Below are 25,888 nucleotides of genomic sequence, written 5' to 3'. Positions count from 1 at the left end.
TTCATATTTCAAAGATCAAAACGTTAACAGCATAATATAGCTGATTTGTACACATGAAGGACTATATAATAGCAAAGGTGTTACCCTCAGACTATTACCTCCATGACCCCTTGAACACACAACACAACCCCAGCGGCCCATTAATGTGGCGTGACAAAACTCCTATACATAAAGGGATAACAGATACATCACCCTAGACCAATATTTCCACAACTACTTAAAGCCACCAAACAACTCTTGCGGTCCACTCATGCAGCATAAACAAAACCCTTATAGCATTATATAATATATTACAGAATGCTACACATTAGGAGACAACAAATACATCACCATTGCACCAATATCCCCACGATTTCTCAATACCACCGGCAACGCAGCCGTCCACTGAAGCGACCATAGCAGAAGCCTTGCACTCCATTCCGCCCACAATTTTGGCAGAGGTACTATCTGCTCCGCCACGCTGGCTGAGTATTCCCGCCTTGATGTGAGGAAAGGAACAGGTAAAAATGGCCGCATGCTGGAAATGTGGAAATGTTGATGAGGTGGCGGGCCTTCACAGGGTCCTGATAACACTGGTGTCAAAGGAAGGGCAAAATTGCACCCCACGTGACCACGCCTGTTTTGACACGCCGCGCTGGGAGGACTCAGGGACGAGCCGCTGTGGCGTTATGGAGCCTGGCCCCCTTCATTGCCGGCATCTGTGATTGTGTCTCCATCACACATACACACACATGCACAGGCGGCAGAATAACATTGGTTCATCAGTTGAAGGGAGGAAGGAGCGCCGCGGGACATGCCACTCGAGCACTCCTCTGATATTAATGTTATTATGGAACGAGAGAGAGAGAGAGAGAGAGAGAGAGAGAGAGAGAGAGAGAGAGAGAGAGAGAGAGAGAGAGAGAGGGATAAGGATAAGGTAAGTTAACTATTGTTTTTTAACGCCAAATGTTAATCTGTTAGCAAATTTTTTTCCTAAAATGTTCTCTCTCTCTCTCTCTCTCTCTCTCTCTCTCTCTCTCTCTCTCTCTCTCTCTCTCTCTCTCTCTCTCTCTCTCTCTCTCTCTCTCTCTCTCTCTCTCTCTCTCTCTCTCTCTCTCTCTCTCTCTCTCTCTCTCTCTCTCTCCACACACACACACACACACACACACAGGGACGGTGAACGTATAATATAAGAAAGGGAATATACCAACTCTCTCTCTCTCTCTCTCTCTCTCTCTCTCTCTCTCTCTCTCTCTCTCTCTCTCTCTCTCTCTCTCTCCAGCTTCTTTCATCCCATTAAGTACTCGCTCGACGGGAAAGACGTGGATTATAATAGCTAATGAAAGATCCCCTGAGCCGCCTCCAGCGTGTCTTGCTGCTCAGGCTAAGGAGAGACACAGTGGCCGCTGGACCTCGGAGTATTCAGACAGCCAAGAGGGTTAGTATTATTCATGTTAGGGTATGTCTCTTGTCTGTCTGTCTGCCTATCTGTCTCTTTTTTGTCTGTCTGTCTGTCTGTCTCTGTATTTACGTCTCATCTCCTTGACTCTCTCTCTCTCTCTCTCTCTCTCTCTCTCTCTCTCTCTCTCTCTCTCTGAAACCGTGCCTCCTTTTGTCAAACTCATAGATTCTTTCATTCAGCATGTTTATGTATCAAATCATCTGTTTATCTGTCTATCTATCTACCAATCTGTCTATTTATCTATCTATTTATCAATCTGTCTATCCATCTATCTATATACCTATCTATCTATCTATCTTTCTATCCATCTATTTATCTATCTATTTTATCTACCTATCTACCTGGCTACCCATCCATCTGTTCCCCCCCCCCCCCGACCCACCTGCCTGCCTGCCTCAAGTAATAACTAGTAGTAGTGTGCCAAGCAGTAACAAGGAGACTCCACTCCCCGCTGGGGCTCGCATCAACCCGGAGATAAAAGTAATAAACAGTAGTGTGTAATTTCTTAAAAAGCTTCAGCGTAACAGGTGGGAGTGGAAAGACAATTAAGGAAGAAGGATAGATCTCATGGTGGCCATCTACATGTGTGTGTGTGTGTGTGTGTGTGTGTGTGTGTGTGTGTGTGTGTGTGTGTGTGTGTGTGTGTGTGTGTGTGTGTGTGTGTGTGTGTCCGTTTGTTTGTCTTGTGGTGAAATGTTTAACTCGTTAGTGACATAAAATTGACATTGATGCAAATAGAAAAAATAATAATGCTGAGAGAGAGAGAGAGAGAGAGAGAGAGAGAGAGAGAGAGAGAGAGAGAGAGAGAGAGAGAGAGAGAGAGAGAGAGAGAGAGAGAGAGAGAGATGTTATTTGCTGCACAATGTTTAATATATCAGCTGGTGTTTTTTTCTTTTTTCTTCTTCTCAGTGTTCTTCCATGAAAACATGAGATAATAAGGGAAGCTGCAAGAAGCCATCAGGCCTACACATGGCAGCCCCTGTATGAAATACACCTACCTATCTCTACCTATCATCCCGATCCATAAATTTGTCTAATCTTCTTTTAAAGCTCCCTATTGACTCAACACTACAAACCTGATTATTGAGGTTGTTCCATTCATATACCACTCTATTTCAGAACTAATTCCTTCCTATCTCTTTCTTGAACCTAAATTTTTCAAGTCTGAAACCGTTATTTCTTGTTATATCCTGATTATTGATCATAAGAATTTTGTTTACGTCCCCCTTGTTATAATCCCTAAACCACTTAAAGACTAGTAGTTTGTTTTTGTTCCGTTCTTCATTGTTTTTCCTATGTGTCCCTTTGAAATCTATATAGACGCTCCCACAACATGCAGGTGAAAAAAAAAAAAAAAACTGTGCCGGAAATTCCATATCGTGTGTCCCCTTGATGACGCCGTGCGAGCCTCAGCCGTGCGTGACGCAATTGTCTGTCCCAAAAACACGAGCTCGAAACAAACCAAGAAAAAAAAAGGAAGGGATGAAAATAAAGTACTGCATCTAGGCGCTCTTATATTTCTTTTATTTTTCTTCGTAGTTCGTGAATTGTATTCTAAAATGTTTCCATGTCTTCTTATTTCCACTGGTTGTGACAGCTCTAGTGGAAGTTATTGGGATTTTTATGATTTTGCTGATAATTTAACAAATATTCAGCATCATCAGTGGAAAAAAAGATCCATGAGGACCAGGCTAATTATCTTTGTGACCTCTGAAAATACGGCACCCCCCCCTCCTCTCTCTCTCTCTCTCTCTCTCTCTCTCTCTCTCTCTCTCTCTCTCTCTCTCTCTCTCTCTCTCTCTCTCTCTCTCTCTCTCCTCTCTCTCTCTCTCTCTCTCTCTCTCCTGCCCTCCCACCCTCCAACCTATCCTTCCTCCCTGCCTTCCCTCCCTCCCTCCCAACGCCCACACTCGTCCCTTTGTCCGCGGCTGGTTTCCCCTATTGACAAATTTTCCGAGCTGAGTGGTTCTTTCGTATTTCCACATCCTCCAATCAAGAGTTAACGTGGCTTCCTGGTCAGCCAATGAGAATAGCAGTCCGCCTTGCCAGGATATTAGTGAGGCTTCCTTTTTAATCAATAAAGAAAGTAGCATCTCTTAAAAAAAAAAAAAAAAAAAAAAATATATATATATATATATATATATATATATATATATATATATATATATATATATATATATATATATATATACTCGTATATATATATATATATATATATATATATATATATATATATATATATATATATATATATATATATATATATATATATATATATATATATATATATATGTAGCGGGACACAAGTCACCGCTCCTAGCACTCCGTTTTCTATTTCATTATCACCCTTCCGTTTTCACTCTCTCTACTGCACACGCTCTTGTCTTTCATATCTTTATACATTTCTCTTACTTGTCACATTCTTTGCACGCTCTTTAACACATGTGTTACACATCTTCTCAACACATCTTACTACTCCTTTCTTCACACAGACATACACACACACATACACTCTTTTTTTCCATAATTTTGTATGTGTCGTTTGTTGTGTTTAGTGATTGCGAGGCCAGGGCTGCCCTCATCGTCCGCCACACGCCCACAGACCTGATGCTGCGAGTTCTCAGGGCAGCGCCCCCCGCCCCGCTGAACAGGTCGCAGCTCCTTTCCTAACCGGCGAGCAGCACTCCTCGCCGCGCCACCGCACCGCCCACCACCGGGCCCCAAGACTCCCCCACCTGCGGGCTGGTGCCCGCTTTGTGTATTATGTACATTCATGTATATTTTTTCCTTTGTGCAATATGTATATATGTATATGTTGACATAATACTCAATAAACCTTTAATAATAATTGTTGAATAAATAGAGAATACCCAGGCTAAGTTTCCTTTGCCAGAGCTACAATGTTGTAACACTGGAAACTGTTACCCTTAAAGGACTAAACACTGCTATGACCAAGAGGCATAGTTGGGAGCCTAAACTTCTCGCTTGAGCGACTCCCGGGCGGCCAAGTAGCACTTCACCTTCGCTACATATATATATATATATATATATATATATATATATATATATATATATATATATATATATATATATATATATATATATATATATATATATGGTACGTGCTCTCTACTTTTTCACTCCCTCTTTTTCTACTCAGAAAGTAAGTAAGATCAAGTTAGGTAGCTCAGGAAGCCTCGGGGGTAAGCTTGTTATGCAGCTGTTCCTTATTGTTTGAAATTAAATGTCCTTCCCCCGACTATTTGAATGTAGCCTACAGGGAGAAATACTTAGTTACGGAAGGTAGGGCCTGGCACCTCAGTGGGGTTGTTGTCTTTCTTTTGTCTCCCTTTGCCAGAGCCCCTCTTACATCCAAAAGAGTATAAAGTGAGTTACATAGCGCGCTATTAGTAAAAGTGACAGAATAACGGGTGATTGTAACAGAAAACTAAGTGAGGATAAAGATTAAGATGACTCATGAATATGCACCATTCATAAATTTGCATGTTTCTCTACATAGATTAATCCGAAAAGCAAGAGATGAAAAATGGAATCTAACTTTCTTTTTTCAAAGTATTGGATTATGCATCAATTAAAGTGTGTCACGACCTACACTGGTTTTATTCAATACGAGTATCTCTCTCTCTCTCTCTCTCTCTCTCTCTCTCTCTCTCTCTCTCTCTCTCTCTCTCTCTCTCTCTCTCTCTCTCTCTCTCTCTCTCTCTCTCTCTTAGCGACATATGACATCATTGTTGCATCACATTAAGCCAGTCGGAAAATCAGTCTTTGTTAGGCCAAGTCGTAGGAATGGCGGAGAACGATCACTAGTTGAAGTCACCAGTCACTCAAAGAAAAGAAGTAAAATCGGTGATCTTTATCCATCATTGCCTCCGTCTTCCTCCTGCCTTTTGCCCGACGACAGGGTGGCAGCATTCAAGAATAGCACGCTGGAGTACCGCGGTGAAGCTCGTCATGCTCAGTGATACATGACAAGGCAAGACCAAAGGCAAGTGGTTTTTGATAAAGACGAGGCTGCAACGAAGACAGCGAGACTGATGACCGTGTGTGTGTGTGTGTTTGTGTGTGTGTGTGTGTGTGTGTGTGTGTGTGTGTGTGTGTGTGTGAAGACTAACTTAAATCAGTGTGCTCTCTGTGAAGGGGAGGACTGTGTGTATGTATGTGCGTATGTCAAGACTACTTATAACTGACGTGCTGTCTCTAAAGGGAAGTAGTGTCGCTACTATGTTGGTGAAACCTCCACTCACCGCCTGGCAGCTCACCTCTACACAGTCATCAGTCCTCAGGTGTAATAATACTTTAAGTCCCCCCATTCCAGTTACCCATAAATCCACAAACCCACCAGTCCTTCAGTCCACCAACCTACCAATACCCAGTCTAATACAAAACTTCACTAATCCAGCCCAGCCCCAGTGATCCACCATCCCACAGACACATCAGCCCACTGCCCACCAAGACACCACGCCGCCAGCAAACCACAACCCTGCCCACTAGACTCTCAAGCTAAGCCACACCCCAGTCCGTCATCCCTGCCAGTCTCGTCTACCATCCACTGAGCCGCCAGCACAGATCATCCCCGCCCGCTAGACCCACGAGCTACGCCACACCCCTGGCCGTTATCCGTGCCCTGTCAGAGCCTCGAGGATCTGACGCAGTAGGACGTCAGGGAAGCAGCTTGTCATCTTTGTGCCTTGAATACATTGTATAAAGATGTTGCTAAACGCTCGACATGCCTTGCCATTAGTTGGCACCCAGCAGCCGCGGGCCACGAGGGGCGGCCTTTGTTAGCTTCGTTATTATGATTCTGTGCTAGAGGTCCTGGCTGCGTTAGTGGCAGTAGTAGTACTGGTAGTGGTGGTGGTGGTGGTGGTGGTGATAGTAGTAGTGAAGGTAGCGGTAATGATGGTGGTGACGGTGGTAATTGAGATACACGTAGTGGCAGTGGCATTAATAAAACTAGTAGTAGTAGTAGTAGTAGTAGTGGTGGTGGTGATGGTGGTAGTAGTAGTAGTAGTAGTAGTAGTAGTAGTAGTAGTAGTAGTAGTAATAGTAATAGTACTAGTAGTAGTAGCAGTAGTGGTGGTGGTGGTAGTAGTAGTTGTAGTAGTAGTAATATTAGTAGTAGTAGTAGTAGTAGTAGTAGTAGTAGTAGTAGTAATAGTAGTAGTAGTAGTTCTTGTTGTTGTTGTTATTGTTTTAGCGGCAGCAGCAGCAAAAGCAGTACGGTGGTGGTTGTAGTAGTAGTAGCAGCAGTAGTAGCAGTAGTAACAGTAACAGTAGTAGGAGTGATAGTGACATCTGACGCACGAGAAGGGAGTACTGACAGGGACACCTCTGTACCTCCTCTATTTTCTTCCCAGTAAGATGACGCGACCACTGAGACGGGACCCGTGCCTGACCAGGGCACCGTACGCAGCGGTGGAATGACCTGCGTAAGGCGCGTGTGGGTGGTGGGGAGTGGGCGGGGCTGCATGTGTTTGGGGGAGACTGCTAAGGCGGGGTGCTACGTGGATGAGCGGGTGGGTGGGTAGACAGTGTGTGTGTGTGTGTGTGTGTGTGTGTGTGTGTAGGAGATCGGGCTGGAGTTTAATGGGTGGTTGGGTGGTTAGGTCGGTTGAGTGAGTCGATGGATGCTCTGTGTGTGTGTGTGTGTGTGTGTGTGTGTGTGTGTGTGTGTGTGTGTGTGTTCTTGAAGCTGTACCTGTATCACTAAAACTCTCGCGACTACCAGTGACATCGCATTTCTTTCGATTATGATAAAACTTAAACAATAACAATAATAATAATAATAATAATAATAATAAAACAGGAAAATTTTTCCTTCTTGCCTTATATCCTATTAATCAGTAATTAATATGTACAAACACAAGCCTTAGTTTGTACTCACAAGGACAAAACCACTGCTGCCGTTGGGGTATTGTTGTGTTCGGCGAGGGTGTGAGGGAGGCGCGGGTGGTGTTTGCGAGGGGCGGTGTGGCGCGCGTCAGAGGCTCGCTCCCCTGGTGCCCGTCTCAACCCGAGAGCTCCAACTGTCCCGCCTGAAGCTGGAAGCTGCCGCCAGTGTGGACTGAGGTAAGGTAAGTGAATCAAGGTAAGTATGTATTGTCGGTTGGACTGTTAGTAAATTGGTGTGGGTGTAGTGCTACATGCCTGCAGGCTGCTTGGGTAGTCACGGTGGTACTTGTCTATTTGGTTTAGTTTGTCTTTAAGGGCTTGGTAGGTTGGTATTTCTAGTTCTTCTATTCTGTTCCATATTGTCTTGGCTCTGTAGTGTAGGCGTATGTTAAGAGGTGTTGTTCTAGTGTGTGTGTGTATTTGTTCTGTTGTCATAGTGTACGGGTGTTTCTGGTTGGTGGCGAATCTCAGTGCTTTTTGTACTTTTTGTAGTTTGCTTATCTGGTGTTTACTCATAGTGTGCGTTGGGATTGGTGGATAGTCAAGTATAGGTAGGATTAGTGCTTTAACTAAGTGAATTTTGATTTTTTCTGGCAATTTATACAGTTTATATAGTTTCTGTAGTGCAACATCTGCTATATTCTTTCGTTCCTGAATGTGTTTGTAATAACCAGTGGTGGTAATGGTTAGACCTAGACATTTGCCATTATTTTTTAATTCTATTTCTTCGTCGTTGATGATTAAGGGAAAGGTTTTTTTGGCTCCGAGGTGGAGAGGCGTGAATTTATTCATGTTTGTTTTAATTTTCCATTTTCTTTCATAGTTATTAATTACTCTGATTGCTCTTTCAGTTTTTATGTTTAACATATTGTGGACTGAGGCTCGTATTATTTCTCTTATATGGTCACCTGTTGCTAAGGTTGCCACATCTCGCTTCATTCTCCACTCTGGGAAGAGTTTGCGAGTCACTCCCCTCTTGGAGGGTGTGCGAATAGTATGGTAATTGAGGCGTTCACGCACCGGCAGGATGGTGATGAAAGGCCTCTCTTGCCCTGTGTCGAGCACCTGGTGGTGAGACGCATCACTCACCACCCCTGACTAGCCACGTGAGAGGTTCCACTCTATTGCACGGTCCACATGAACGTTTGTGAGTGAAAGATTTTGTTGGCTTAATTTGTTATCATAATAGAATATTGCCACAATCGTTGCCACATTACATTACATTAATATATACATTATGAATTGTGCCATCTATACAGTGGTTAAGAAATTAAGGGGCTGCAAGTAAAGTGCAAATTTATAGAACACGACAAAAGATGTGCTGAATACAGGACCCTCAGGCTGACTACCTCACTGGAAGGAAGAGAAAGGTATACGCAAACACGAGGGATAGAGTGAATCTGTAATGATGGAGTGCACAGGGAGCCCTGCGTCCTGGCATAAGGGACGGGCACTATTAGAGATAGTAGGTGGATAAGCCAGCTGAAAGGTAAGTAGAGTCTACTTGTGGGAAGCCCTTACAACACTCAAGTGAAAAATAATAGAAAATTAAATTACAAAAATAAACAAATATAACAGATGAAATGCTATAAGCGCAGTAGATGGTAGGAAAATGTGTGTGTGTGTGTATCATCATCATCAGGTCGTTGCCGATTCCTTAAGATTAAGAATACGGCCTTCAGTGTTAATCTGGCGTCACCAAAGCAAGTAATAGCATCGGGTCATACGGCAAACACCTAACTTCTTGAATCATTTACCTGGCAGTGTCGCAGCTCCACGACCATTATTCTGAAAGACTTCTGTGCCGCACCTCCACTACATTCAAAGGACCTAGTTTAAGTTACATGGGTTGTTAAGTTTTTTTTTTTTTTTTAACGGCTATAATGACAGATTATCATGATTTCTATTTTCCAAAGGTCTAGTTGAAGCTACATTGTTTTTTAAGGATCTTTTTACGGTTCTAGTGACAGATTAACAAGACTTCTACATTTAAAAGGCTCTAATTGAAGATAAGTGTTTTTTCTACGGTTCGAGTGACAGATTAATTCCACTTTCACACATTTCGACTTTTTACTGTCCATGACCCGGCACCGTGTATGCTACACACGTGTGCCAAGTCTAGAAAGCCTTGCTCACGCGGGGAAACCACCTTTCTCAGTGCACGTACCATAAGACACCAATTAAGACTTTATACCTTCCTCATGAGACGCAGAGCCTGAGTCCCGGGACTGATGGTACAGAGAAAGGCAAAGGGAAGGCATCAGTACATCCCACAGGATCAGTCAATCCCACCGAGCCATCGCGCTCTCCCACCCGCCTAATAAGCCTTCCTAGCCTTCACCCTCTGTCTTGCCTGCTTTCATGGTCTGCCTCCTGATGCTTCTTGAAGTACTTTTTTTTTTTCTTCTTCTTTCTCTCTTCCCTTAGTTATACTATGGCTACTTTTCGGAGAACATTTTCTTTCCCCTGCGAAAGTTTGCAGGGTTACGCTTCATTAGGACCACCCGCAGCAGATTTATGAAAGGGTTGCCTCTCATTAGCATATTCACTGTAATCAGCATTCTTTAATTACATCACCTTGACAGTAAAGTAGTGAACATCACATTTACAACACTGACTGGAGGAAGATGGTGAGAGGAGCATGGCAACTTTCAAAAACGCACCTTTCACCTTGCCAGATCACGCTGGTGCAAGCGCGCACGCACACACACATACATTTAACACTGAGCACACAGCATCCTACGTCTTGCTGCTGGATTAGAAGGTAACAGAACAAGTCACCTGTAAGTACCATCAGTTTGTGGAGCCTACAAGGGTCAGTTGTGAGAGTAGACATGTATGTACACCAGACCACATTGCAGGTATCATAACTGATTGACCATAAACCCTCTTTGGTTTGAGAGCATATGGGACTTGTGATGATGTAGCTGTGAGAGAAACGTTTCCAACTGACATGCTAACATGCCTGCCTTGCCTGTGCAGACGGTGACCAAGGTGATCATCAGCAGTCAGGCTGGCGGGGGCATGAGCAACATTGGGAGCCAGCAGGTGCGCCTCATCACCAGCCAGAGTGGTAATACTGCAGCCTCCCCTGCCAAGCTGACCTTGCAGCAGGCACAGCATGTGGGTTTCTTGCCATCCTCCGAGCCACAGGGCCAATCTCCAAACAAGGTCAGGAAGGAACACTGGTGAACCTGAGTTTTGTCTTGATGCAGCATCTCTCTCTCTCTCTCTCTCTCTCTCTCTCTCCAACAGAATGACACCATCACCCTGCACTCATTTTCCTCCATTTGATGAAGTAGACTTCGCTAAGATGAAGATCAGAGCTAGATGTAATTATGGTAGGAATAATAATAATAAGGTGATTAAGGGATATCTCCAGAAAAAGTGAGGCATCAGAAATCCGAGAAAGGTAAATGGAGTTGTGGTGTAGCTCCAGCTTCCCTCTCAAATGCCATCAGAAGAATTGAACAGAACTCTGGATATCATTCTGCAACTACAAGAAGCTATGTTGGTAATCTTTAGAGGTCTGAAAGTAGACAGGGAAAGAAAGTGTAAAGATGAATACAATTAAGGAGACATTCCCCAATAAGTGTGAGGATAGATTGTTAGAATATATGAGAGCAAGGACAAGAGAGTGGTAGGACAGTAGAGTGCAGGGATGAGGTGCATGGACAGGTGCAGATGGAGACTTTTGCCATGGCCATCCACACCCTGTAAGGGAATTGCCAGAAACAGGCATCTCTGTAGATTACATTCGAGGAAAGAAGCTCCGTGCAAGGAGGAAGATACCGGTTGTTAATGTAGCCTCCGTTCAGCAGATTGTTGTGCAGCGGGTGAGTATGGGTGGAGTGTCCCCTGTGAAGAGTCCCAGTAAGTTGGTCCCTGTGTCCTCCAAGTCACCCACCAAAATTGCCCCAGCCCCTCCTTCCACACAGCAGGTGGGTTGTCCGGCAGTGGCTGCTTTCCTCCCTGCTTGTCTATAAGGGGCTGCCGTTATTGTGTGTTTCATCAGCAAGCTCCGGCCTTTGTCTTGTTTGTGCTTCTTTAAGTCTTATTTCTATATTTATGCTATTTTCTGTACTGTGAATATATTTTTCTTATTGGAGGTTCCATTTTAAAAATATATATGATAAGAATTATGAATCTTTAGGTGAGATGTCACAGAGAAAAGCTGTATGCATTTTCATGAAGGGATGGAATATTGTGCATTATTAGCCAACATATTACAAACAAGGCTTTACATGCAGGATGGGCAGAAGCTATTGTGCAAACTCTTATACATAGGAATACAAGATTTAAGCAAACTTCTATCTGTAATTCCCTACATAAGTTGTCATTGTTAATTATCAGTTCAGCAACATTACCATTTATCCCTCTAAACATTGTTATGGTGCAGGATTGTGTGTTGCTTGGCTATGAATGGTATGAATGGCTGCCTGTGACTGGTGGCTAAGTGCCAGCCATCCTAAAGTGCAGTTAATAGTGTAATTAATCATTTGTTGAATTTTCTAACCATCCTAGAAACAAGTTATGTAAGTAGAGAGTTGTCAGTGGATGCATCCAACATTCATCATTATTTATATTGCTTCTTCGTATTTGAGGAGTTGAGATTAATATTTAGGTATGTCATGCTTCCATATTGCACGATCTTGTTTTTTTCCCTAATTTTTCAAGTAACTAGATTTATCTTCTCAGACTTCAATCATGGTTTATTTTTCCATTTTTAAAAATTTTTAGTAACTTTGGTAAATCACATCTAATAAGGAACAAGGAGGCAGCATTTCATATGTTGTGCCAGCTGTCCATCTTGTCCATGTCATTTGCTGCCGGTGACCTCTGTTTCCCTTGTGTACTAATTTTGTGACAGCCACCTTGGTACCTCTTCTTGTAATCTACTGCTGTTCTCTGGGTCTGTTAGTCTTGTGATGACTTGCCGCATGTTGATCTCGATGGTCACATCTCGTCTCTCATCTGTCAGGGTGGTGATAGCTCATGTGTTTGGTTTCTTCTTGGTGATTCTTGGGTTACAACAGATACACTAAAATTATGACTCCCTTAAGTCATCTAAGAGATTATAATCTGTATCTACATATATGTAAAAATGAATGTGTGAGTGACTTCCACTCACTGTTCATTATTAGAATGTATGCTGTGTGTCCTTTTTTCAGCCAGGAATTCATCATAAATGTTGTCATCCAGCAATTTCTGTATTTCACAAAATGTTGCTCTCACTTAATACTTTGTTGACACAGATCCTGTTTTGAACAGGTGTTTGGATTGTATGTTTTGTAAGTTTTTTGGTAATGAATTCCAGTCTTTAATGGCTGTATGATAAAAGGTATGTGCTGAGGGACCCTTTGCAATTGACATACCAAAGTTTAAATCATTGTTTCTAGTCCTAATTGTGTGGGTATTTGTTTTCCTATGGAAATGTTCTGCTAGATATGTTGGTCCTCTGTTGTTATGGATATTATGTGCATGGCTTAATTTTAATTCTTTAACCCTATTCTTGACACTAAGCATATTTACTTTTTCTCTCTCCACTTGTCCTATATGAGATCTAGGGTCTAAACCTAAAATAAATCTAATAATCTTGTTTTGACAAATTTGTAGTTGTTTTTTAGATCTACTGCTCAGTCCAGAGTACCAAGAGGAACATGCATAATCAAAGTGAGGTTGAATTAGAGAGCTACATAAGGTTTTCTTAATTTTTTGATCAAGGTCTTTTGCTTGTCTGTACATGAATTTTAACCTTGCATTTATCCTCTTGATTATCTGATTACAATTTAGCTCCCCTGAAACACACTGATCCAATTGAACTCCTAAATATTTTACTGATTTTACTCCATTTATGTCCTGACCCAAACATGTTATATTAAAATCATCTACATTTTTTTATTTTGTTTTTGATCCAACTAACATAATTTCCGTCTTTCCTAAATGCAAAGACAGCTTGTTATTTATCATCCAGGTGTTACATGATTCAAGTTCTTTTCTTAGTCTATTTTTGATAAAATCTACATCTTTGTGTGGAACAATCAAAATGCTGTCATCTGCATATAGCAAAAGTTTACACGAGACACTGATTTTCATGTCGTTTACATAACATAAGAACAGGAGTGGACCTAAAATGCTTCCCTGTGGTACCCCACAGGATACATTTCTGGTTTCCGAGCAATGTTCATCTATCTTCACAATTTGACTTCTTCCACTTAGATAAGAATAAAACCATTCCACTGACTCTACACCCATTGCTCTTAATTTTTCACACAAGATATGATGGTCAACAGTATCAAATGCTTTTTGCAGATCTAGGAGAGCTAGGCCTGTATACTCCCCTTTCGATATTAGTTTTTAGTAGGTCTAACAAATGAATCAGACATGTATCTGTGGAATGACTATCTCTAAATCCAGATTGAAATTCATAAATGATATTGTTTGCTTTAAGGTAATCTGATAACTGATCATAAACAGCTCTTTCTAGTACTTTAGATATTATATTAAGGATACTAACCGGTCTGTAGTTACTGACTTCTTGTCTGTTATTCTTTTTGTACAGTGGTTTTACTCTAGCTTCTTTGAATCCTTGTGGTACTTCATTTGTATAAATTGACTTATTCATAATGTGAGTTATAGGACCTTTTAGTATTGGTGCACCGTCTTTTATAAACCTTGCTGGTATGCAGTCTAAGCCTGTGCTTTTATTTATTTCTAGTTTCCTTATTATATTGAATACGTATTCTTCAGTTACCCCGGTTAATTTGAACATATTTTCTGAGTCCTTTGGATCTGTAGTAGTTTTTAAAATTATAAGAGTCAGTGTTAAAAATTCTATCTGCATATGGCAGCTTACTAACCAAACTTGATGCTACTGTTGTAAAGAATTTGTTAAAGTATGTTGCTATCTTCCTTCCGTTGAAACACAGTTCATCCTCAATTTTAAGCACTATTTTCGAATTCTCTTTTGATTGTCCAGAATAACCTAAGTTTTTGAGCTGTTTCCATAATTTCTTGTTATTGTTAGAATTTTCTTTTATTTTATCAGAGATATATTCAGATTTTATTTTTCTTATGTTTTGTTGTAGTTTGTTCCTTTCTCACCAGATGCAAGGTAGGCAATGCCTGTCAGTGTCCGGCCTATACGAATCTTCTCCAAAGGTCTCTATCCATGAAATCCTCATCTCTGGCTATTTCTTGTAGATTTCTTCCTCTTCGTTCAGCAGCTTCTTCAACTCCCTGCATCCATCACTTCCTAGGTCGTCCCACCAGCCTCCTACCTAGAGGAACCCATTCCAGAAACTTCCTTGCGTATCTTGTATCTTCCATTCTTTGGACATGTCCATACCATCTCAATTTGTTTTTTTCAATTATCTTCAGTACAGATGTTATCCCTAATCTCTCTCTGGTTTCTTCATTTCTAATTCTATCAAGTCTGGTCACACCTCGGATCATTCTCAGAACTCTCATTTCTGCTGCTTGTATTTGTGAAGATGTTCTTGTTGTCAGTGTCCAAGTTTCTGGCCCATATAGAAGTACTGGTCTTAGTATTGTTGTAAATATTAGGGTTTTAGCTTTTGTTGGAATATTCTTATCTTTAAGTATGGGATACAATGCACTGACATTTGCATTGTACTTCTGTATTCTATTTAAAATTTCTATATTCTGTCTGTTTTCCTCGTCGAAAAGTACTCCCAGATAACAAAATTTGTCGGTCTGCTTCAGTTTAACGTTTTCTATGTAAATATTACATTCCTCCTTTATTCTGCCAACTTTCATTATTTCTGTTTTTTGTTTGTTCATTCTCATTCCTTCCCTATTTAAGACATCATTCCATCTTGTCATGGCCTCTTGAAGATCTTGTTGGCTTCCTGTCACGACAGCGACATCGTCTGCATAGGCCAGCGTGATCTCTTTATCCTCCCTTACATACACTTCCTTCAGGCATGTCCATGTACATAATGAATAGCAAAGGAGAGAGCACTCCCCCTTGTCTCACTCCTGTCTTAATGCTAAACCATTCACTCTCCAGCTCTCTCTTCTTGACTCTGCTCTCCGTGTTCTTATATATACTCTTAATTACTCGTATCAGTTTAGAGTTTATGCCGTAGTCTTGATGTTGTAAGACTCTCCACAAGCAATCTCTTCTAATTCTATCAAAGGCTTTTTCCAGATCTATAAAAGCCACATATTTATCAATGCTCCACTCCTAATTCTTTTCCATTATCATCTTTAAAGTGAACACTAGATCTGTCGTGCTCCTATTGGGCCTGAAACCATACTGCCATATTCCTAGTTTCTCCTCGACACAGGTTCTTAATCTTTTCTCAACTATTCTTTCATACAATTTTCCAACATGAGATAACAGGGATATACCTCTATAATTTGCACAATCTGTTTTACTGCCTTTCTTATATATTGGACATACTATTGCTTTGTGCCAGTCATGGGGCACTTTCTCCTCTTTCCACGCATTACTGAAAATGTACCTCATCCACTCTACACATTCTTCCCCAGCAGCTTTAAATAGCTCTATAGGGAGCTCGTCGTCCCCTGGGGCTTTGCCGCTTCTCATCTTCTTTAGTGCCTCCTTCACTTCCTCTATACTGATCTCATTTGGGTTCTCTCCTTGTTCCTCCTGTATATCTAGATTCCGCTCTTCATCCACTTCCACATCCTCCACATTTAGAAGTTCTTGGAAGTATTCTCTCCATCTTTCTTCAATCTCCTGTGGTTTTGTTAGTAGTTCTCCTGTTTTGTTCATTATTGCATATGTTGATTCGTTATTCGTTTGTTCCTTGATTTGCAGAATTTGTCATATTTATATTTGTTGTTTTTATCCTTTTTATATTCACTTAAGAGTCTATCTCTTTCTTTTATCATGTCTAGTACTTGTGTAGTTATCCATGGTTCCGTTCTTTGTTTGATTCTAATTTCTTTTACCGGAGCTACCTTGTCAATTACTTTGATGGAAATGTTTTTAAAACTGTTCCATGCTTCGTCAACTGTTTCTGCCTCATAAACACAATTCCAGCTTTGGCTTCTTAATTCCTCATTGAATATCTGTACATTATATGTCTTCATTGATCTGATCTTAATACTATTATGACCATTTATACATGCCTTCACTGTCTTTCTAGTACAGTATGTTATATAGTGATCACTAATTCCTATTGGCAGTACTCCTTGTTGACTAATCTTTTCAGGTTTGCTACATATAATATGGTCTATAATAGTTGATGATTTACTGGTTTCCCTGGTCACCTCACTTATTAGTTGTTCCATACCAAACATTTTAATTAAATTTACATATCTTTTGTACAGTTGTCCTGTTTTCTTAAGAACACATATGTTCATATCACCTTGAATTATAACTTCATCATCTTGGGAAAATTTTGTGATATTTTCTTCAAGCAATTCTAAAACATTATTTTGTTGCGGAGGTCTATAGCAACATCCAATAATAATAGGTTTTGTCTTTGGCAAAAGTATTTCACACCAAATCACTTCAAGTCCCTCTGTGTCAACATCATTTCTTTGGTTGATGCTTAAACATGACTTTATGTATATACACACTCCTCCTCCATTCCTGTTTCTATCTTTTCTTATTACCTGATATCCGTTAATTTCTATTTCATTGTTGGTAACTGAATCGTCCAGCCAAGTTTCTGTAATGCACAATACTGCCGCATTAGTTTTGAGTGCCAATATCTTTATTTCTTCCAGTTTGTTCATGAGTGAGCGGCTGTTTATGTGTACTATGTGTAACCCTTTGTTATTAAAAGTTTCATAAATTTTGTTGTCACTTTTTGATGGTGTAGTGATGTCAGTATGTTCTTCATTAACTTCTTCATTTATATTGCCTGTACCTTCATTTATCTGTGCGTTTGCAGTGTGATGCTTTTCTTGGAAAGGCAATTCAGCTAGACAGCACAAATTACATATGTGTTTACACTGTTTTTCTTGCCATGTAATGTATTTCTTGTTACCACTAATGCACTTTAGATGAGTTTCTTTTTTACATAGATCACATATTAATGATTTACTGTTCCTGTAAATGCCTTTTTTACACAATTCACATATTTTCCTTTCACTTTTCTTATTTTGTACTATATTTTTCATGCACTTTAAGTGAACTTTGCAGCTACATTCTTCACATTCCTTTGTTCTGCTGGTTTTAATAATTCCTCTCCCACAATGCGCACATGTATTTTTTGGGCGTCTTTTACCTTCCTCTCTTGTCTGCACACTATTTTCAATCACTTTGCTACACTGGGGGCTGGGATTGGTGCTAATATCGCCACTCTGTAGTAGTAAAATTAAAATTGTTCCAGGGGAAGGTTGTAGCCTGTTGTATTGCGGTACTTGGTGTGTGATCATGATGTAGCTAGGGATCAATTGTGTGACCCTTTGCACAGGATGGTAGTTTGCCCTCCTTTCCCTCATTTCTAGTTATGTGATAGTATATGTGGCTTCTAAACAGAATTGTCTGTTTTAAGCTTGAATACTCTCTTGTAACTCTGTAATCTCTTCTCCTTGCTTCCTCTTCTTTTCATATCCATCAACTATTCAAGTTGATCAAATATAGAGTAGGACATCAACTATTCAAGTTGATCAAACATAGTAGTAGCAATAATAATAATAATAATAATAATAATAATAATAATAATAATAATAATAATAGATAATGATGTTCTGCTTTCTGATTGCTTTGTATGTGCTTCAGATGAACTATATTCGACTAGTGAGTCCTGGAGTTGGTGGAGGAGGAGGAGGAGGAGGCAGCGCCACACTCATACGCCCAACACCTCCCACCAACAAGCCCATTGCTCCTGCTGCCTCTCAGCCCATCAAAATTAAGGCTATGCCCATTGCTCCCAATCAGACTGTAAGTTTGACTTTGCTCTTACTGTTATGATTACCATGCTGTGATGGCAGTGTTGGTATGGTATGTAGCAGTACACATGGCAAGTAACTAGCCATGGGTAGGATGGTTACAGTACTGTATACTTGGCATGCACCTCTAGTTGAAACTAATTCCCCCTTTGAAATAGTAGAACCAAATAAATGATGAGTTGGTGTACATGTAATTTTTTCTCATGTTGAATTAAATTGCTTCAAGTAACTTCAGTCTTAATCCCCTCACCACTCCTATGCAGAGGAACAAGCAGCGCGTGATCATCCCAGTGTCCGGCTCAGGCTCGTCCAATGTGTCGGGTGGGATGCCTCAGACCAACCTGACCCTCCCAGCCTCTGCCCTGCCCCCAGGAGTCCTTTCCAACACCCAGCCAGGTTCAGTGGTTATGATCCCAGCTCACTACATGTCACAGGTACCTTGGTGCTCACACTGCAGTTGTCACTTACACCAAGCTATCATATTAACACTTAGGTGGCAGGTGACATACTGGTACATCCTGCTTCTGGTGGACCTGGTATTTGGAAGATGTTTTATTGTGTCTCTGTAATTTCTGGTGCACACTTCATCAGGAAGAAAACAACAACAAAATATTTCAAAATTGTTACCTAACATAGGATAAAGTTTAAATTAAATTCTGCTATGTTACAGCTTCAGTCAAACACTACAAGCAACAGCACAATTCAAGCATCAAACCAGATTCCTCCAGGAACCATCATCCCACACACCACAAAGCCACAGCCTTCTCGCACAATCATTGATGCAAATGGGATCAGACCAAGAAAACCTTGCAACTGTACAAAGAGCCAGTGTCTTAAATTGTGAGTATTCTTGCTTACTTTAAAAAAGCTCCCCTCCACCATATCCTCTTCATGCCTTCCTTCTTGACATCAGAACTACAAAAAAGCTCATTGAGTCCTTTCCTATCAATACACCGGTACCCATTTTGAGAATGTATGAGTAAACTGTTTTCCCACATTGGTGGTTCGTCAGCATGTGGCGAAATGGAGGCTATTTTGCATGTACTTAAGTGACCTTTTCTTTCTTCCTTAGATACTGTGATTGCTTTGCAAATGGAGAATTTTGCAACAACTGTAATTGTGTAAACTGTTTCAACAATTTAAATCATAATGAGGATAGACAGAAAGCAATCAAGACATGTTTGGATAGAAATCCCCAAGCTTTCCGGCCAAAGATTGGCAAAGGCGGAAGCGATAATGAAATAATGTCATTTGGGGAAGAAAATTCAAGCAGAAAAGAAAGATTCTAGAGCCTAGAATCTTTCTTTTCTGCTTGAATTTTCTTCCCCAAATGACATTGTGTTCATAAAAACTTGTGACAAATTCTTCTTGAGGACTGTTTATCTCACTGTTTGTTATGTGCTATAAGTCATCTTATAGTTATCTTACCACAAACTGGAATTTTTAAGAGATGTATGGTATTTATGAAAAGATTAAATCAATAGCTCTATTACCAAAGCAACTTCATGGTTTCTTTGATATCCTGCAAAAACTACTATGGCTCCTCAGATGCTCTTTTCCTGCTACAAGTGGGCCAACATTTCTTAGGTTTAAAATTTGTCTTGAAGTACTCAAGTAATGCTTACTTTGAAGTGGTAGGAAGAATCATTTTATTGGGTGAGTGATGTGAGAATGAAGGTAATTTTGATTTAACGGCCTTCTGCTGATTGACCCGTGCTTCAGCACATTCGGCCAGCTGCATCAGTCCCTTCCTCTCCGGTGCTGGTGTCATGTCCACATTCTTGCAGCCCACACACTTGCACATGTTGGAGCATGGGATCTTGGCCTGCAAATAATCACATATTAGTTAAATGATAAAATGGTGCAAGTAATTACTATATATTTTGTTTGTGGCAGGTAAAAGATGCCTTTTGTATCTACAAAATATTGACAGCAACAAAACAAATACCACCTATGCATTTACTAAAAATAATCCATAAAAATACACTTACCTCATAACATTCACAGTAGTTCTTCAGGCACCCAGACCACTTACAGTTGCAGCCTTTGTTGTGTCTCCTTTCATTATCGCTTCCACCTTTGCCAATCTTTGGCCGGAAAGCTTGGGGATTTCTATCCAAACATGCCTTGATTGCTTTCTGTCTATCCTCCTCATGATTTAAATTGTTGAAACAGTTTGCACAATTACAGTTGTTGCAAAATTCTCCATTTGCAAAGCAATCACAGTATCTAAGGAAGAAAGAAAAGGTCACTTAAGTACATGCAAAATAGCCTCCATTTCGCCACATGCTGACGAACCACCAATGTGGGAAAACAGTTTACTCATACATTCTCAAAATGGGTACCGGTGTATTGATAGGAAAGGACTCAATGAGCTTTTTTGTAGTTCTGATGTCAAGAAGGAAGGCATGAAGAGGATATGGTGGAGGGGAGCTTTTTTAAAGTAAGCAAGAATACTCACAATTTAAGACACTGGCTCTTTGTACAGTTGCAAGGTTTTCTTGGTCTGATCCCATTTGCATCAATGATTGTGCGAGAAGGCTGTGGCTTTGTGGTGTGTGGGATGATGGTTCCTGGAGGAATCTGGTTTGATGCTCCGTCTGCACTGGGTGGGCCTGCGAGGTGACCACCATCTGCTGCCTCACTCCCCCACTGAGCTGAGATGTGTTCACCACCACCGGCTTGCTGTTGTTGCTGCTGCTAGGGCCCGACACTGTGCTCACCACCTGGCCGCCCGATGTGATGATTCGGTTGGCCATAGAACCAATAGAGATGTTATTCTGCTGAAATATATAAGTAAAAATTGTTCACCTTGCTTTTACTCCCGAGTTCCGTCTCATTGAGAAATATTACTAATTTCGATAAAACATTCAGAAATTTCTCCATTATTTGTTGGGTGCTGTAATTCCCACACTACTACTACATAAAATGTACAGTCAATACCTGACAGGTCCAGCCTGGATCTACTGATATACACATCAATATATTGGTATTGAGATGGCAAAGAAAAGCTGCCACACCTAATATAAATGATGGAATAAAAGTACAGAGAAGGCATCCTTAGTCCCTACATTCATGTGTTTCTGTCACCTTTTGCAACATCTAGCCATAATGTAAAAAACAGGGAGACTACCGCAAGTAAGGGTACAATGAAAAGATAGTAGGAATAAATAAGACACTACAGTAGCACTACAGAAGCAGCTGTAGCCTCACCTGGTTCTGCTGCAGAACTACAAACTGGCCCAAGCTGCTCTTTATGAGCTGTGGCGTCTCTGAAACTATCTGGGAGGAAGAGGAGTCACCCGAAGACACAGAAGCCAGCAGAGCCGAGGTGGTGGCAGCCTCACCGCCTGTGGACATCTCTCCTGCCATGCCAATCAGCTCACCACCCTGCTGCAGCATGTCCATTTCACCTGTGCGGGAGAACCAAAAGTATGTAACACACAGCAGACAATAGTGAGTGATACATTCCCTGATATTGCCTCCTGTGGATAGAGATCAAGGCCAACACACAATTATGTATAAGTGCTTGAAAGGACTATAAATTTATTTTTTTTGTCCTTGTATGGCCATGACAAATCTGCAGCTGATACTCACCAATGATCTGGTCATGGTCAGTGAGGGTGTCCACTTCCATTGGCTGGTGGTAAGCATGGGAGTCCAGCTGCTGAGACTCTTCCAGCACTCCACTCTCTCCACCCTCCACCTCCACAATGTTGCCCACTGTCACCCCATCAGAGATGAGCACTCCAGGAGTGTCCACCACCTGGGATCAACAAGTAGAGTAATAGTTAGGGATCACTAACAACACTAAGGGATCACTGTCTAAGAATAGTGTATAATGCATAGCAATTATAATACTTCTTGGCATGCAGGATTTCAGCATGGTAAATACAATAACCTTGATCACTTGCCAGTTTTTAGAAATGTTAGAAATGTCAACTTCTGAGAAGTCTAGTAAAAAAAAAATTGAGAATGATCTAGTACAGGATTTCAATACCCAACTTTGGTTGTATTCAATCTATCTCTCCAGTCCTTAGGCTTTTGTTGTATCTAATTCCTTATGATCTCAATCATGTCTTCTATTGGCAACTTATCTTTCACAAAATATTCAACACACTTTGCCACCACAATCATTGAAAAGAACCTGTTTTCCTCTCACCTACATCACTGCCCCAGCATCCTCTGACTACTGCTAGTAATACACCAAAAATAAGTGAAATCTGAAAGCTTGCCTCTGTAAGCAGTAATACTCACATGACCCTCAGTTGCCTCCTGCAGAGCCTCCAAGTCTGCCGGCTGGATGTTGAAGCCCACCAGACTCTCTAGGTCTTGGGACGTCAGCTGGCTCGTCAGCTCCCCAAGTGCCGAGGCATCAATGAACACGGTGTTGCCCCCCCTCACTGCCATCTTTGTCTGTGGATGAGCAGGATCATAATCTTTGGCGGTCACACACAAACACACCAACTACCAAACAAAGGGATAAATTGGATAAATATAGATACAAATGTAGCTCAGGCTCTGTACAGATAGGTACTAACACTTGTTCACCTTCCCAACTCATCATGTGACTAACACCTCTAAACTCCAATCAAGTCAAAGGGTGCATTATTGCCAATATGGCTGAATAAATTACAAGATCTCATACATCTTTAAGATGCATCTTATTGTTCGGGAGGTGCTGTGGTGAATAGGACAGACAGTGAGAGCAATGAAAGTGCACTTGGAATGTGTGGCATGTCAGTAAAATGTGATGGAACCATTCTCAGATTGGGAGAAAGTGGGAGAAAGTCTGGATATCTACAAAAGTGGATTTTTTTTTTTTGTGTAGGATGTGCATTGGCTAAAGGCAACAAAATTAGAAGAAAAAGGCCCACTGAGGTGCCAGTCCCTAAACAGTCAGAAATGATCATGAAAACTGGAGGATAAGTGTCTCAAAACCTCCCTCAAGTCATAAGGAGGAAAGACAGAAGTAGAAAGGGAGTTCCAGTATTTACCAGAAAAGGAAATGAATGATTGAGAATACTGGTTAACACTTGCAATTGAGAGGTGGATAGAATAGGGATGAGAGAAAGTAGAAAGTTTTATGAAGTGAGGCTGCAGGAGGAGGGGAGGCATGCAGTTAGCAAGATCAGAAGAGCAGTTAGCATGAAAATAGTGGTACAAGATAGCAAGAGACACAATATTGTGGCAATAAGAGAGAGAGATTGCAAAGTCTGTTACAGTGTTATGAGTGGAACTCCCCATACATGTAAGGCATACTCCTTACATGGATGGATAAGATCCCTGTACAGAATCAGCAATTGGAGGAGATAAGAAAAAAACTGGCTTAACTTTATAGAAGCTGTTTTAGCTAGAAATAAGACAAAGTTTCCAGTTTATATTATAAGTAAAGGATAGACTGAAGATGTTCAGTGTAGAAGGGGACAGTTGAGAGTCAATGAAGAAGAGAAGATAGCTATCTAGAAGGTAGGATCATGTCGATGTTGAGGAGGAGGAGGAGGAGGAGGAGGAGGAGGACAAAGATGAGGAAGAGGAAGAGGAAGAGGAAGAGGAAGAGGAGGAGGAGGATGAAAAGCATGGATACAAGAGCAAGTTATGTCATTGCCTACAAAGATGCAACATCCAGCTCTGGATTAAAAATGAGTATGGAGAAAATAGGAGGGAACAGAGAAGGAGCTACTGTCAGTTGGCTCAGACATCTGCATTTTGGTGACGAAAAGAAGATGAGGCTTATTAGAGGGGAGGTGGTGTTCTACAGATTGAAAATTAGATAAGGCGGCAAATGCTGCATAAATTAATGAAGAAAAAGTTGAGTAGGGTGTCAAGACACTTAGGTTCGATACCTGAAGAAGAGTCCGACCTGGGGACATTTGTGGTCTCCTTCCCAGACAGGGACTCCAAAGCTTGTGTAAGAGCCACCATCATAAATTTTGAATTCTGAGTGAAGGGTGTCTGCATATTAGGTACATATAGAGTTGTGTGAAGGGAGAGAGTTGTCTTTAGAGGGCAGGGTGTGACTGGCCCCTTGCACTGTGAGTCACAAATGGAAACATTGTGTGGTCACAGCTGGGTCATTGGAAAGTTTACAGCATCCCTGATCCACAACAACACTGGGAGTGATTATCATTTTGGCATGTGTCAGAGGAGGAAGACAATATAAAATAGAACAGTGCTGGAATACCTATCTGAAAGAGAGATTCAGTGGATTCACTTAAACCCCTAATACTTGCATGCTAGATACTCTACACTGACAAAAAAAAAACTCAGGGCAACATCACTATACCTTACACTACACGTAAAACAGCCGACCATCGCTGGGAGAGGCAGGATGATGCGGGAATTTAGCGATAATACGAGCACAGGGTCAGGAACACACGCGGTGAGGAGCAGGAAGGAAAGTGAACGGAATGTGGCCTTGGTACTGTCTCATTTGTTCGGAATGTGCGCGAACCAGATGCGTGATCTTCTACAGGCGATTTCAATGCAACTAAGGATCATGAAGTGCTGTAGGTGGAATATAAGGGTGAAGTGGTTATCTGAGTGAGGTTTAGGTGAGTTTTTGAGTGTGTATAGGTGGGAAAGACGAGCTGTTGTGAGTTTTAATTAGTGTTTCGAAGCTTCAGTCGAGACAAAAGATACACGTTGACGGAGGAAGGATAATACTTAAAATATTCATACTTCCTCACCTTATCTTACTTACTCACTGACTCAGCGCATATTTAATGTTGTGTAATGTAATGCGGGAATGATAGTAAGGTCAATGTTGATGTTGTCTTTGTCTTTGGGCCGAGTGGCGACCTACGCGGGTCTGGTACGTCTCCTCCGAGGGCGTGCAGGCGCTGGTGGGGCAGTGGAGTAACGCAGTGAAGTGGCCGCCCAATGGAGTGGCCTGGTGGATCAGTCTCCTTTCCTCGTCCAGCGGCGTGATGGGCGATCGGACTCCCTCACATGAAGACTCGATTCCTTTAACTTCGGATTCAGTTCCCCAAAATTCGGATTCGATTCCTCAAAATTCGGATTCGATTCCCTCTAACTCGGACTCGTCCCCCTTAAACGCAAACTCGACTCCCTTAAATTCGGATTCGGTGTCCTTTGACTCTGACTCGATTCACTTAACCTCAGACTCGACTCCTTTAAAACTGTTCTCAATCCCCTTTAGCCTGAACCTGAGGCTATGTAGGGAAGAGGACAGCGTCATCATAGTGCGCTCAGAAGATGATGATGAGGAGCCACCGAAGAAGAGGCCCCGCTACTCATAAAGGTGAATGAGTGGACAGGTGAACAGAATAGCACAGGTGGGTGGAACAGGTGGACAGGACAGGTGGATAGGACAGGTGAACAGAACAGAACAGAAGGATAGAACAGGTGCATAGGTCAAGAAAATGATACAAGTGGATTAAATAGGACAAGTGGATAGAATAAGTTAGGTTAATAGGACAGGTGAACAGGTGTGAGCGTCCATTAGGTCCCCTCAGGTACAGATAATTACAGGTTTTGCTTACACTTCTTTCTTCCATCTCCGTTTCTCTATCTGTATTTTAATTAAGTTTTGTAATATCATCTCGTAAGGAAAGTTTGTATTTTACTTCATGAGCATAAAAACTACTTCTTATTTCACTTAATTTCTTATTGATG

At 41.3% G+C, this 25,888-nt stretch overlaps 2 protein-coding genes and 1 long non-coding RNA gene across 14 annotated transcripts in view; 1 reads left to right on the top strand and 2 right to left on the bottom strand.

Moving 5' to 3' along the window:
- The window catches only part of LOC135099490 (uncharacterized), a 38,838-nt gene extending 31,473 nt beyond the window's left edge, over positions 1–7,365 (bottom strand). For 8 of the 9 annotated variants that reach the window (XR_010268023.1, XR_010268013.1, XR_010268017.1 and 5 more), the window contains exon 1: positions 7,347–7,361. This is a non-coding gene — a long non-coding RNA (uncharacterized LOC135099490). Of the gene's footprint in view, positions 1–7,346 lie in introns of all 9 variants that reach the window. The other variant, XR_010268024.1, reaches the window with a different exon arrangement.
- A 10,700-nt stretch (positions 7,366–18,065) lies between these two features.
- The window catches only part of LOC135099487 (protein lin-54 homolog), a 63,689-nt gene continuing 55,866 nt past the window's right edge, over positions 18,066–25,888 (top strand). For both annotated transcript variants that reach the window (XM_064001846.1, XM_064001845.1), the window contains exons 1-3: positions 18,066–18,242; positions 18,514–18,684; positions 18,921–19,090. In XM_064001846.1, coding sequence (XP_063857916.1) covers positions 18,081–18,242; positions 18,514–18,684; positions 18,921–19,090 — 503 coding nt within the window. In that variant the 5' untranslated portion in view covers positions 18,066–18,080. The remainder of the gene's footprint in view (positions 18,243–18,513; positions 18,685–18,920; positions 19,091–25,888) is intronic.
- On the bottom strand, positions 19,883–25,804 carry LOC135099488 (uncharacterized). Of its 3 annotated transcripts, none has more exons than XM_064001849.1 (7): positions 24,954–25,804; positions 22,508–22,666; positions 21,848–22,016; positions 21,464–21,663; positions 20,712–21,033; positions 20,242–20,479; positions 19,883–20,075 (listed from the first exon to the last, which is right to left on the bottom strand). In XM_064001849.1, the coding sequence occupies exons 2-6, from the start codon at positions 22,658–22,660 to the stop codon at positions 20,409–20,411; spliced, it is 915 nt and encodes a 304-aa protein (XP_063857919.1). In that variant the 5' UTR covers positions 22,661–22,666; positions 24,954–25,804; the 3' UTR covers positions 19,883–20,075; positions 20,242–20,408. The 3 variants fall into 3 exon arrangements, with proteins under 3 accessions (XP_063857919.1, XP_063857920.1, XP_063857918.1); XM_064001850.1 differs by lacking the exon at positions 24,954–25,804 and adding an exon at positions 24,537–24,688 and having other exon boundaries at positions 20,712–21,030; XM_064001848.1 differs by lacking the exon at positions 24,954–25,804 and adding an exon at positions 24,537–24,686.

This window comes from Scylla paramamosain, unplaced genomic scaffold, assembly GCF_035594125.1.
Source record: "Scylla paramamosain isolate STU-SP2022 unplaced genomic scaffold, ASM3559412v1 Contig134, whole genome shotgun sequence".
In the NCBI taxonomy this organism is placed as follows: domain Eukaryota; kingdom Metazoa; phylum Arthropoda; class Malacostraca; order Decapoda; family Portunidae; genus Scylla; species Scylla paramamosain.
Note: the sequence above shows the minus strand (reverse complement) of the source record. Positions and strands in the feature narration are given on the sequence as shown.

Bases quoted from the DNA above. Each gene is read 5' to 3' on its own strand.
- LOC135099488 (XM_064001849.1), bottom strand. From the start codon at position 22,660: ATGGCAGTGAGGGGGGGCAACACCGTGTTCATTGATGCCTCGGCACTT. The intron at 21,664-21,847 runs GTGAGTATCAGC...TCTCCCGCACAG, and splicing joins TGACCATGACCAGATCATTG to GTGAAATGGACATGCTGCAG. The intron at 21,034-21,463 runs GTGAGGCTACAG...TATATATTTCAG, and splicing joins TAGTTCTGCAGCAGAACCAG to CAGAATAACATCTCTATTGG.